Genomic DNA, 11,712 nt, shown 5'->3' on the forward strand with positions numbered 1-11,712 from the left:
TGTCAAATTTGAACGTTGAAAACAGCGACGCGCAGTAGCGCCAACTTGGCGCGAAATTTCAAAATTGAAATTTAATAATTTTATTAAAATTTGTTTGTGATCGCATTCAGAAATGCTCTAGCTCTAGCTTTAGCCAATTATTGCCATATAGCGAGAGATAGAGCTAGAGCATTTCCAAATTCACTCTGAGCCCCTGAAACCGAACGCGCGCGCAATCTATTCAAATCTGCGCAGACGCCGTTTTATCTTAAATAAAGTAACAAAAAAAAAATGATGTAACCCGAGGGAAATAATTCATTAAATTAACTGTGATAACTAAATGACATGTTATGGCTATCATTTGAATAAATAAACAACAACAATACTTTTGCGATTAAAACAACAAAGCTGAAGCCATCGAAAGTACTCGTTTTAACATACTTCCAATAGAAATAGTGTTGGTTATCTCGTACTTTCACCAGCAGCTCCGGTACAACTTCCATAACCTGGATTATTGCGGGCACATATGACACGTCTTGTGTGCTCTGTAAGTGTACACTATAGATGATTTTAAGCCTGTGTTGTTTCGTATTTGTCTGTGTAAAAAAACAAGGTCAACGTTCTTTTTTCTTTATGCTTCAGAAGAAAAAAAATTATCCAAAGACGCGTGCGCGTATGAACATGACAGTTGTGTTGTTAGTAAGTGATCATCATCATCATCACCGACAGCAACAGCAGCAAGACCTACCAATTTTATCCACTTTCTAAATTAAAAAAAATATATAATTAGTTTTCCAAAATGGAGTTGATTGAAAAACAAAAAAATTATGTTTTTGTTTTAAAAAGTTTATTTGCTGGTGGTATGTTTGTTGATTTAAATATTATTATTTTACGCGGGAGTTATAAATTATAAATTTAAATTTCCATTGTTTTGTTTTAATTTATACTCAGTAGTAATTAGTTACAATTATTTAATTATCTGTTTTTTAATTGCAGGTGTCGCTGGAATGTGTTCGAAAACTGCTGTCGCTCCTTTAGACAGAATTAAAATACTTTTACAAGCTCACAGTAATCATTATAAACATTTTGGTATTTTCATATTATATATACATATATATTTTTTTATGAACTTATATGAAATTATTGATATGAGTTCATTTATTTTCTCAGGAGTTTTTTCTGGTCTGAAAGAAATAATTCAAAAAGAAAAATTCCTGGCACTTTACAAAGGAAATTTTGCTCAAATGATTAGAATATTTCCTTATGCAGCTACACAGTATACGTCATTTGAAATATATAAAAAGGTTTGATGCTTATTTTTATTGTTATTTAAATTATTTACGCAAATAGTTATTTTATTACTACAGATATTTGACCCCAGGTCATTTTTTATTTTGGAGTAAATTTTTTCTGTCACTTAAACTAAAATTACATCACAACTATTGAGTTTACGTACAAAGGTGCAGATATCTTATTCTCATAAAATTAAATTCTCTACAAAAGTGTTTCAGTATATTTTTATCGTATCTCTAACATTTGAATCATAATTTTAGATAAAAGATAAAATTTCCATGGAATTGTTTATTTGCTAAAGCAATAAACTTGAATAACGGCTAAACTATTGAAGATACGATAAAAATATATGAGACCAAATTTGTAGAGAATCAAATTTCTTACAAAAAAGGTATGGGCAACTTTTTTCATAAATCCAGTATTTTAATAGTTATTCAATTAAATGATTACAGTATTTAGGAACCGTGTTTGGTAAAAATTCTCATATAGACAAATTCATCGCTGGATCATGTGCTGGAGTGACGTCAGTGACTCTAACGTATCCTCTGGACACTATCAGAGCTAGACTTGCGTTTCAAGTCACCGGTGAGCATATTTACACCGGTATTGTCCATACCGCGGTGTCTATTTTCAAAGATGTGAGTTTTACAAGTCAGTAAAACAATATAATTATATTTATTTATCATGATATCATTATTTTAGGAAGGAGGATTGACGGCATTGTATCGTGGATTTTGGCCAACTATACTGGGAATGATACCATATGCTGGTTTTTCATTCTACTCATTTGAATATCTCAAATTTTTCTGTATGAAGTACCTGCCTCACTATTTATGCAATGACTGTCCAAGAAATACCGGTAAATAATAATAATAATAATAATAGATGAAAAAAATTAAAATGAATTATCAGTTCAGGTTTGTTTTATTATGAATTCAATCAGCGTCAGATAATACAAGACATCAAATGAAATGCAATAGAAATGTTGAATATTAATAGAGATAATTTTAATGAAAAAAATATTAATAATAGTTGTAGTAATAAATAATTAATAAAATAGACAATAGAGACGTAGAAAAATTAATGCTCAGTAAAATAATCGACCCATTAATTTTTTTGTTACCAGGTGGCCTTGTTTTAACATTACCGGCAAAATTACTCTGTGGGGGAATTGCTGGTGCTGTTGCACAAAGCTTCTCTTATCCACTTGATGTCACCAGAAGACGTATGCAATTAGCCATGATGGATCCAGCTACGCATAAATACGGGTACATTATTTGTTTATTCGATTGTTGGAAGATAAGAAAAAAACATTTATCTTTATTTTAAAATTTTGTAGATCGGGAATGGTCTCGACGATTAAATTAATTTATTTTGAAAACGGAGTAACAAAAGGACTTTACAGGGGAATGAGTATAAATTATCTTCGTGCTATACCAATGGTGTCTGTTAGCTTTACGACTTATGAACTGATGAAACAATTGCTGGATTTAGACACCGGAATGAAAATTTAGTAGTTTAATTACTTATTTATTCTGATTATTATTTAACGGATTGAAGTTTATTTTAGAAAATTAATTTTATTCCTTAAAAAGACATGGTATATATATATTTAGTATCGATTGTAATTGTAAGTGTTGCATTAGCTAAAATAATAATTGCACTTTTATACCTCAAGTAAATGTTAAAAATAATAGTAATATATTTTATATGCTGACTTTTATATAAATAAATTTACCTTTTGTATTAATAATTGAAAAATTGTTTTAATTTAATAAATTATTTAAATAATTACAAATATTAAATTCAAGTAATGACCTTTTTATTTTTTTTTGACTAAATTAAATTTTATATGCAAGCGAAAAAAAAAGTTAACGCGTCAGCGTTAAAAAAACGCACAGTAAGCGTACTTAGATAAGTATAAACATAAATTACGTCTTATCTAAATAATTGCCCGCTATAGGAATATTAAAATTTGACAAATTAATTTATGTTATAAAAGATTTACAAAAAGTTAAATATATAAATTTAAAATGCATTCATTTTTATAATTATAATTTATAATAATAATTAATAAATGTCTTGTATAAGAAAAAAATTTAATTATGTTTCACATGTGTAGATTGTTTAATTATTTTATTTCATTTTTTTTAAAATATAAAATGAGAAAAAAATGCACCGCTGATAGCGGCAAGATTTTTTTTTTAATATATATACTTGTTTTGTATATTATTTTACAATTGAAACCTAATAATGCGCATCTACACATTTCACGTTCGTTTCAGTACTCATACCTAATTTATTATTTAAAAGCCGCTCTAAACTATCATGATTTTATAATAATTCAAATAAAAATTAATAACTAAAAAAATAAAAAAAAAATAGTGAATAAAAATTTAAATTTAATAAATGTTTATTTTACATCGCCAATAATTGTAAGCACACGCGATTGTTAAACACAATTATACTTATTAAATATAATTATATTTAAAATATAATCACGCATGAATTTTAATAAAAATTATTATTATTTGTTCATAATTTATTTAATAATTTGACACAACGCAGGGTTGGTTTGATAAGCATCAATTTATCATTAATAATTTTTATTTATAATCTTAATCAGTAAAAAGATCGTCAATTACTTATTATGAACAATTGGAAATTAATTGTTTATATTTATTTATTTATTTGATTAATTAAATTATAAATATGCTATTTAAAAAATGCACATTTGTTTTTATTTATTTTTTTTTATTAATTCTCATAGCTCGTTTACGGGGGACTTGATGCAAAAGTGTTTTTACTACGTCTTATTACCTATTACATTTTCTTACATTCATTATTATTATTTTTATATTAATTATTGTATTGATTTATTATTTTTTAGTTTCAAGACTTAAATTATTTATTTGTTTCTCAATAATTAATCAGTGAAAAAAGTTTTTTTTACATAGAAAGTGTACAAGAAAATGATCCAATGATTTTTTTTTAGACAAAATGAAATTTTAGTAATGATAATGTATATATATATATTTATAGTTATTATTGTAATATATAATAATCATTAAATAATGGACAGAAAATAATAAATCAAGGCATGAAAAAGGGCAATGATCGAATAAAAAATAGAAAATTATAAACCGTCGTAAAAAATATCTGACTCTTTTTTTTTAAATTCTCAAAGTTGTTTTTTTAATATGAATTATAATAAAAATTACAATAAAACTTATAAACAACTCTGTTACATTTGAATCGATAAAACGACAGCTCAAAAAATAATTTATCGTGTCTGAAGATTTAAATAATAAATTACCAAAAGAAAATAAGTGATAAATATAAATAATGTTTAGTCAATTAAATTTTATAAAATTATTTATTAATAACTTTGACTGATACCTTTAATTATTTTAAGTATATAATAAACTAATTGCTATAAATGAGTATTTGAATTATAAAAAAAGTTAATTACCAAGTGCATATTAAAACAATCGTTATGGTAATTTAAATAATTTAAATCTTCAATAACACGATTGTTTATAAATTTTCAAATTTTTTTATTACGAGTCAACTCACTATTGCATCAATCCGTATCCGTATTGTTTGTTTATTTAATTAGTTTACATACTGAAATACCTTCGCGATTATACAATTAATTAATGCGGATTGGATTGAATGAGCTGACACACGAGCACATGCGCTTATTATTTCTTATTCTTTTTTTCTTTTAACTAAAATTACAATTTTTATTTTAAATAAAATATTTAAAAATAAAAATCATATTTTAAATCCAAATAATAAGGTATGCTCATAATAATAATAATAATTAAACGGAGACTCTTGGGCACTAATTAGAATCGAGATGTGTGTGTACGGTTCACTTGTTCAAATTTTATAGTTTTAATTTTAAAAAATCAAAGCGACTGACTATTACGTAATTTAATAAAATAAAAAAAGAATTATCGTACCGGTAGAGTTGTTACAAGTGTACAATATTATTTATTATTTATTAATTATTATTATTATTTCTTAATGTGTAAAATAGTTGTGTCTACATGTCTAGTATGTGTGTGGTGTGTACATGTTAATGGAGACGCAGGCGTTTATTTAATTAGTCACATTACTCGGCGACATGTTGATCAAGGGCCATGTAATAGTGATTATACAATACTTGGGATCTATGGAGTTTTATGTAAGAAAATAGCTCAGGATTGCTAATCCACGAGCTCAACACATCTCTTACACTTATTACCGATGTTACACATTTTATTATTATTATTATTATTATTACTTATTAAAGATTATGTTTAGTGGCTTCACTATTAAACCAGCGTCGTTCCATGCCCCTACCTTATTTAAAATCTATCTGGATATTTAAACTCCTTAGAGGAAGTAATCCGGTGTCCGCCTAGTGACATGTGGTTCTCCACGTCGTGGTGCCGGATCAAATTGCAGGCTATTTAATAATAAAAAAAAAATTATTAAAAATAATTTATAATTAATCAATCAATCAGTAGACTTACAATGAATATTTCAATGCATCATCCAATTCCATAATTGCAGCTTGATTACCACAACGATAACAATAATTTGGTGCAGAAAATATTGTTACAACATTACGATCATGACACCTAGAAAAATATTTTAATCATTACAAATTTAATCAAATAATAGCACCCGAAAACTCAGTATTTTCTTAAATACCTCGTTTTGCCCCCCTCTCCCCACCCCATCCTATAATAGAATAATTTAAAAAATATACCAATTGTAGCCTTCCATGACAAGCTGATGAGCTCGTGATACCAGAGTCAGGCCATTAGAGTGATTAAATGTTTCAGAAATGTCCTGGCCAAAGGTGTAACCGGCACCACGAGGTGAAATACCCCATCCTCCTCTGTCATCAGGGTCTGACCATAATAGATCGCACATTGGTCCCTGGTTTATATAAATAATAAATTATTAATAAATGTCATTCATAGTGAACTTTGTTGTGATTCATTCATTGATTATTAATAAAATCGCACGGCAATTTATTTATAAAAAAAAGTTGGCTGGTGGATTGTGAGTAGTGGATAGTAAGCAGTGAGTAAACGATCAGGCATCTTACCTCGTGTGGTACTTCTTGGAGACGGTCCAAAGCACGAATGTGATCCAAGGTATCAATGGAAGGTGACAGTCCACCGTGCAAACAAAATATTTGACCGTCTACCAGCGCAGTCAAGGGTAGGTAATCGAATAAATCGGTAAAAAATTTCCAAACATTTGCGTTACCGTATTTACGTAGACATTCATCGTAAAAACCGTACACTTGTGTGATTTGTCTTGACTCGTGATTCCCTCTTAAAATAGTTATTCTCTCTCTGTATCTCACCTACATCAACAAACAAAATAACATTTTATAAACAATTCGTCATTTAATTTACGCTCCATTCTAAAAATAATTAAATAAATCACTCGATTATTTTTGTGTTTATTTTCCATGTAAAAAAAATTATTTCGGAAATCGATTAATGAAAAAAATAATTTGTATTTTAGTTAAATAAATAAATAAACAAATATTTATTACCTTCAGTGCCACCAGAAGAGTAACAGTTTCCACAGAATAGTAACCTCTGTCAACATAATCGCCCATAAACAGATAATTTGTATCCGGTGATTTTCCACCTATTCTAAACAATTCCATAAGATCATGAAATTGTCCATGAACGTCTCCACATACTGTCACCGGGCATTTAACTTCCTGGACATTTGACTCCTTTGCCAAAATTTCTTTAGCCTAAAAAACATGAAATTACCGCATGAGTGCATTCCATTTATTAAATATCCATAAATAAAATCTATATACATCTCTATATCTATGTATACATATTGATGTAAGTTATCTTTTATCGTACATTTTATAGAGGATGTGATACGTTTAGTGATGACACATCAATTATTGATTACATTTTTATCCTGTATACAATTACAACTTTTAAAACTTTAACTCAAATAATTTATAACTTAATCTTTAATCAATACCAATAAAAAAAGAAACCAACTAATTAATTATGACTAATTACAATGCCAATAGAATACCTTGATCCAATTATTGCTATTTAAGTTAATTATTTAATCAATCAATAATTGATGTGATTGTTTGAATTTAAATTTGAATTTTTTAAAATTTATTATTCATCAACAAACTGTTTTTTTTTTCTCTGTACTAAAAATAAATAATTGTACAAATAATTAACCGGAAAAAAAGGAATAAAACAACGGCGACAAAATTTGAAAATGAATTTTAGATGGTTATTATTATTAGTAAAATAGTTTTTGAATGCGTGGTCAGAATTAAAAATTATGACATGCCGCCCAATATTGGTATCTGAGTTGCTCTCAGGACGTTCAATACCTGGTATTAGATAAACTGACAATCGACTCGAGTACAAAGTACTTGTGAAATATAAATATGTAAATGAGTTTGAAAATAATGAAAAAAAATAATAGAGGAGTGGATACCTTGTCGCAGAGAGTTTTAACTTGGCTTTCTGTCAATTGTTTGCAGTCATTTAGCTGCTCTATCCACTGATCAAGCTCTTTTAGTGACGCTTTATCCTCCATTGTAGAAATCTAAATATATGAATTTACAAGGAAACCTAACACTTGGTACATATATGCCGACAAGACCAGATAATTAAGCTTTATTTACTATTGTATCATTAAGATTAAGATTATTATTATAAAATTATCAATCCACTCAACACCAAACAATAATCACGATCCTCAATATTAACACAGTCACAAAATGGCTGACTCTTCATCTGATACTTTAGTTTAGTGTTGTCGGTTCATGACGTCACGGCTAATTCGCGCACGCGCACGCTCAGAGACCGGATTGACCAATTGGGTACAATCTGAAATTTTCGGGGTTTGGTAGTGGCGGTGGAAACTTGGCGGCAAATTTTAAAATTTATTCATGACTCATTCAACGTGTCTCGTAGACACGGGACTACGGCCCGTACATGCATATGTATAAATATATTTAAAATACATATGTGTATATATATTTAAAATAATTCATTAATTATATATTTTTTGTTGATTTATTTCTATTGGTGTGTTCGGACCCGCCACTCCAGGGTCTTTTGACGCTTTTTTTCGCACACGAAACTAACATTAATTTCTATTAATTAAGGATCGATTCGAAATACTAAGATTTTTTTCACTTAAATTTCACTTTAATCAATACACTGGTAATTAATACATTTTTTTTAAATTGGTAATTCACTTTTTTTCTACTAATTAAATTTAATTATGAATTAAAATTTTCTTAGGTATATTGCAAGCGTCTCTGTGCGCCGGGCGGAGAATCCGAACACACCATCTATCTCTCGCTTCATTTTAAATTTCGCGCCAAGTTGGCGCTACTGTGCATTGCTGTACTCAACGTTCAAATTTTTGCTAAAGTGGGGGGTGAGAGAATCGCAAAATCGTTTGCTTTGCATCAACTGACGGTCCAATAGCGGCAGTCAGTATCATTGTCATGGCAGTAGTAGTCCAGATCTTTTTTTACGTTTGAATCGAAACCCGGTGTTGCAATTAAGTCGTGTAAAATTTAACTGTTATTAATTTAAATTGTGCAAAGTGTCTGTGGTGAAGTTAAGTGTTTAGTGCTGTGTAAAGTGTTAAGTGTTCAGTTCGGGTGTAAAGTGTTGCTGATGGCTGACGCTGATGACTTCCAAGTTCCTGAACCAACTCATCTGGCATCGTCTGGTAGGGAAATAGCAGTTAAGTGACGTTTTTTAGCTGCAATACACTTGGAGCAATTTAATTCAAATCTCCAAGTGTATTAGGACACCCTTCTGCATATTATTTCCCCGCCAAGGTTTGTACAAACACTCAAGTGTTTTTTTTTTTTTTAATATTTTAAATATTTGTCTATCATATTCTGCCGCCATTTTATTTTAACCTACGCATTTTAATTTGTCTCTAATTTTTAATAATTTATTCATCAAATATTTAAATTTATCGCGAAAGTAATAATGATAATTAATAAATTAATGACTGGGTGGGAAAAATGAAATAAAATATCAGTTATTAGTTTTATAATTGATTTAATTACAATAATATTATTTTTAAACAAATTACAATAACTATTTAAAGTGACTTTGGTCAAAAAGTTTGAATAATACATCAGTACACAATTATGAGAAATAAATTTCCTTCAAAGTGAGTATTATTTAAAAAAGTATATATAAATATTATTTATACGATAATAATTAACTTAGTTAACATTTAACATTTTTTTTATTCAGATTACTGACAGGAAGCTGCTGATAAACTTGAGGTAATTCCAATTACTTTCAGTACATTATAGTATTAATTATTTATTTATTTATTAAATACCATTTAAAATGGAAAGTATTCATTGTTTCAAAGATATAATATTCAGTATAAGTATTTTAAATATTCAAGTAAAAAAAAAGGACCCAAGTTCTGAGTAATTGGGAATAAGGTTTAGAGTTTTGGACGATTTTATTTTTTTTAAGGCTATCACCAATTTACCTGCAAAGTGTTGCGTCTAATTGGACTAACCAGGGCAAAAGTAATTTTATTTTTCTTCTATAATTTGGATCACTTGCAATCGGATTGTGTTCCAGATAAACTGTCTGTAGCTTTTTATTCTCAGCCAGAGTGTCGATTGCTGTCCAATCTTCGATTTGATTATTATTTATCTGACAAAAAAAAATAAAATTAATTAAACAAATGATGAATTTAGGAAAATAAAAAAAAATTGTTACCCAGAACTCTTCCAATAACTCCAAATGTTTTATGTTTTCGATCTTCTTGATCTGGTTATTGGCGATGTCGAGTGTAGTCAGCAACTTGCAGGACTCCAGTCCCTCGATGCAAGTCAGCCCGTTCTCTGACAAGTACAATTGGTCAAGTTGGGTCAGAGTTTCCAAGTTTTCAATCTTCGTAATGCGGTTACTCTGCAAACTCAGCAGCTGGAGATTGACCAAGTGGCTCAAGTTTTCTATTTTCGATATTTTATTTTTTCCCAAAAATAAGTTTTTCAAATTTGTCAGCTCGTCCAGGTTTTCAATGTTGCGTATTTTGTTGTCACCCAACTCCAGCATTGTCAGATTTTTTAAATGCGAAATATTTTCAATTTTTGTTATTTTATTTGAAGATAAAAATAATTTTTTTAAATTTGTCAGTCGATCGAGATTCTCTATTTTTTTGATTCGATTAAATGAAATATCTAAAGCTCTGTAAAAAAATAAAAAAAAATATTAAATTTATTGCTAAATTATAATTAACTATTATTTATTTTAATAACTGACGTAACGAAAAACAACTTCAGTAATTTAATTTTTATTAAATGAGGACAGTGTCAGAGATTGCCCTTAATCAGTATGACTTGTATGACATTGATAACTTACTGAAGATTCACCAGAGAATCGAGATTTTCAATTACTGTTATCTGGTTATCACGTAATTCCAATTCAACTAGAGTGACAAGTGTATCCAAATTTTCAATCTTCGAGATCAGGTTCCAATCAAAACACAATTTTTTAATTTTTGTCAGCGGCTCGAGATTCTCCAGCTTACTCAGTCTCGAATGATTGAAATCAAGCTCCTGTAATTTATCAACTAGATAATATTCACAGCCTACGCGCTAAGAAAATTAACAGGAAAATTTTGAATTACCTCTGACTCAGGATCCAGGATACAAATCCGCTCGGCTCCGATAGTAGAATCGCCGTTGTCACACTCAACTTGTTCATCACTGTCAAAGTTAGCACTATTGAAATCCAGGTCAGCGGAGTTACCATTGTCACATACTTCGAAACTACTCTTGTCGCCCTCGGCTTCTACTTCTTCGACTTTGTCTCCTAAATTAAAATTTTTTTGACTCAACTTGAATCTGATACAACTTCTCGCGTTGTTATAACCTAAATGAGTAGTATAAAACAATAATAATACCTGCAGGGACGGATTCGACAGCTTGATTCTCCATTATATAAGTTGTCGTGTACAAAAATAAGAGCACCAATTAATAATGAGAGTGCTTATAAATTATATCTATTACAATAACTCTATTTTATTGGATTGTTGCTTTTTTTTCATTGATCATAATTTTTTGTACATGCATATGCGAAAAAAAAACTGTTTCTATGTGTGACATCATTACGACAAGCTTCATGAAAATCAGACTTGCTGCGAGTAGCGGTAAGTTTGAATTTTTTCCGGCGCAATAACGCACTCTATGGTTTGGGAAAGTAAGAAAATTGTATAATAAAGAATAATCGTGGACAAGCAGTAAGTCAAATGTTATATATGCAGAAAACCGGCCAGTTAATCACTTTAAATCATGGAATGTGAAATGGCCAGAATCAGCCTTTTTGCCCATTTTTGAGGCCAATAGCTCTCCTGCTAAGACTTTACGGCTTC

General features: G+C 29.1%; 3 protein-coding genes across 4 annotated transcripts; 1 reads left to right on the forward strand and 2 right to left on the reverse strand.

Annotated features, from left to right (window-relative positions):
* The first annotated feature begins 222 nt into the window (after window positions 1-222).
* Window positions 223-4,203, forward strand: LOC103575424 (solute carrier family 25 member 16). The gene is made up of 8 exons (XM_008555208.3): window positions 223-526; window positions 622-839; window positions 976-1,068; window positions 1,150-1,283; window positions 1,725-1,910; window positions 1,975-2,131; window positions 2,399-2,540; window positions 2,612-4,203. Exons 2-8 carry the CDS (start codon window positions 779-781, stop codon window positions 2,784-2,786), a joined length of 948 nt encoding a protein of 315 aa, XP_008553430.1. The 5' UTR covers window positions 223-526; window positions 622-778; the 3' UTR covers window positions 2,787-4,203.
* LOC103575423 (serine/threonine-protein phosphatase 2A catalytic subunit beta isoform) lies at window positions 2,222-8,093 on the reverse strand. 2 transcript variants are annotated; one of them, XM_008555206.3, is made up of 7 exons: window positions 7,774-8,093; window positions 6,839-7,048; window positions 6,380-6,643; window positions 6,035-6,207; window positions 5,796-5,903; window positions 5,623-5,728; window positions 2,222-2,524 (listed from the first exon to the last, which is right to left on the reverse strand). In XM_008555206.3, the coding sequence occupies exons 1-6, from the start codon at window positions 7,873-7,875 to the stop codon at window positions 5,656-5,658; spliced, it is 930 nt and encodes a 309-aa protein (XP_008553428.1). In that variant the 5' UTR covers window positions 7,876-8,093; the 3' UTR covers window positions 2,222-2,524; window positions 5,623-5,655. The 2 variants fall into 2 exon arrangements, with proteins under 2 accessions (XP_008553428.1, XP_008553427.1); XM_008555205.3 differs by lacking the exon at window positions 2,222-2,524 and having other exon boundaries at window positions 4,297-5,728; window positions 7,774-7,884.
* Window positions 8,094-9,421: 1,328 nt separating this feature from the next.
* On the reverse strand, window positions 9,422-11,433 carry LOC103575425 (protein phosphatase 1 regulatory subunit 7). The gene is made up of 5 exons (XM_008555209.3): window positions 11,245-11,433; window positions 10,969-11,153; window positions 10,701-10,897; window positions 10,056-10,527; window positions 9,422-9,989 (listed from the first exon to the last, which is right to left on the reverse strand). Exons 1-5 carry the CDS (start codon window positions 11,276-11,278, stop codon window positions 9,816-9,818), a joined length of 1,062 nt encoding a protein of 353 aa, XP_008553431.1. The 5' UTR covers window positions 11,279-11,433; the 3' UTR covers window positions 9,422-9,815.
* Between the last annotated feature and the right edge of the window lie 279 nt (window positions 11,434-11,712).

The sequence above is a fragment of the Microplitis demolitor genome, chromosome 7 (assembly GCF_026212275.2).
Source record: "Microplitis demolitor isolate Queensland-Clemson2020A chromosome 7, iyMicDemo2.1a, whole genome shotgun sequence".
NCBI classification, from domain to species: Eukaryota; Metazoa; Arthropoda; class Insecta; order Hymenoptera; family Braconidae; genus Microplitis; species Microplitis demolitor.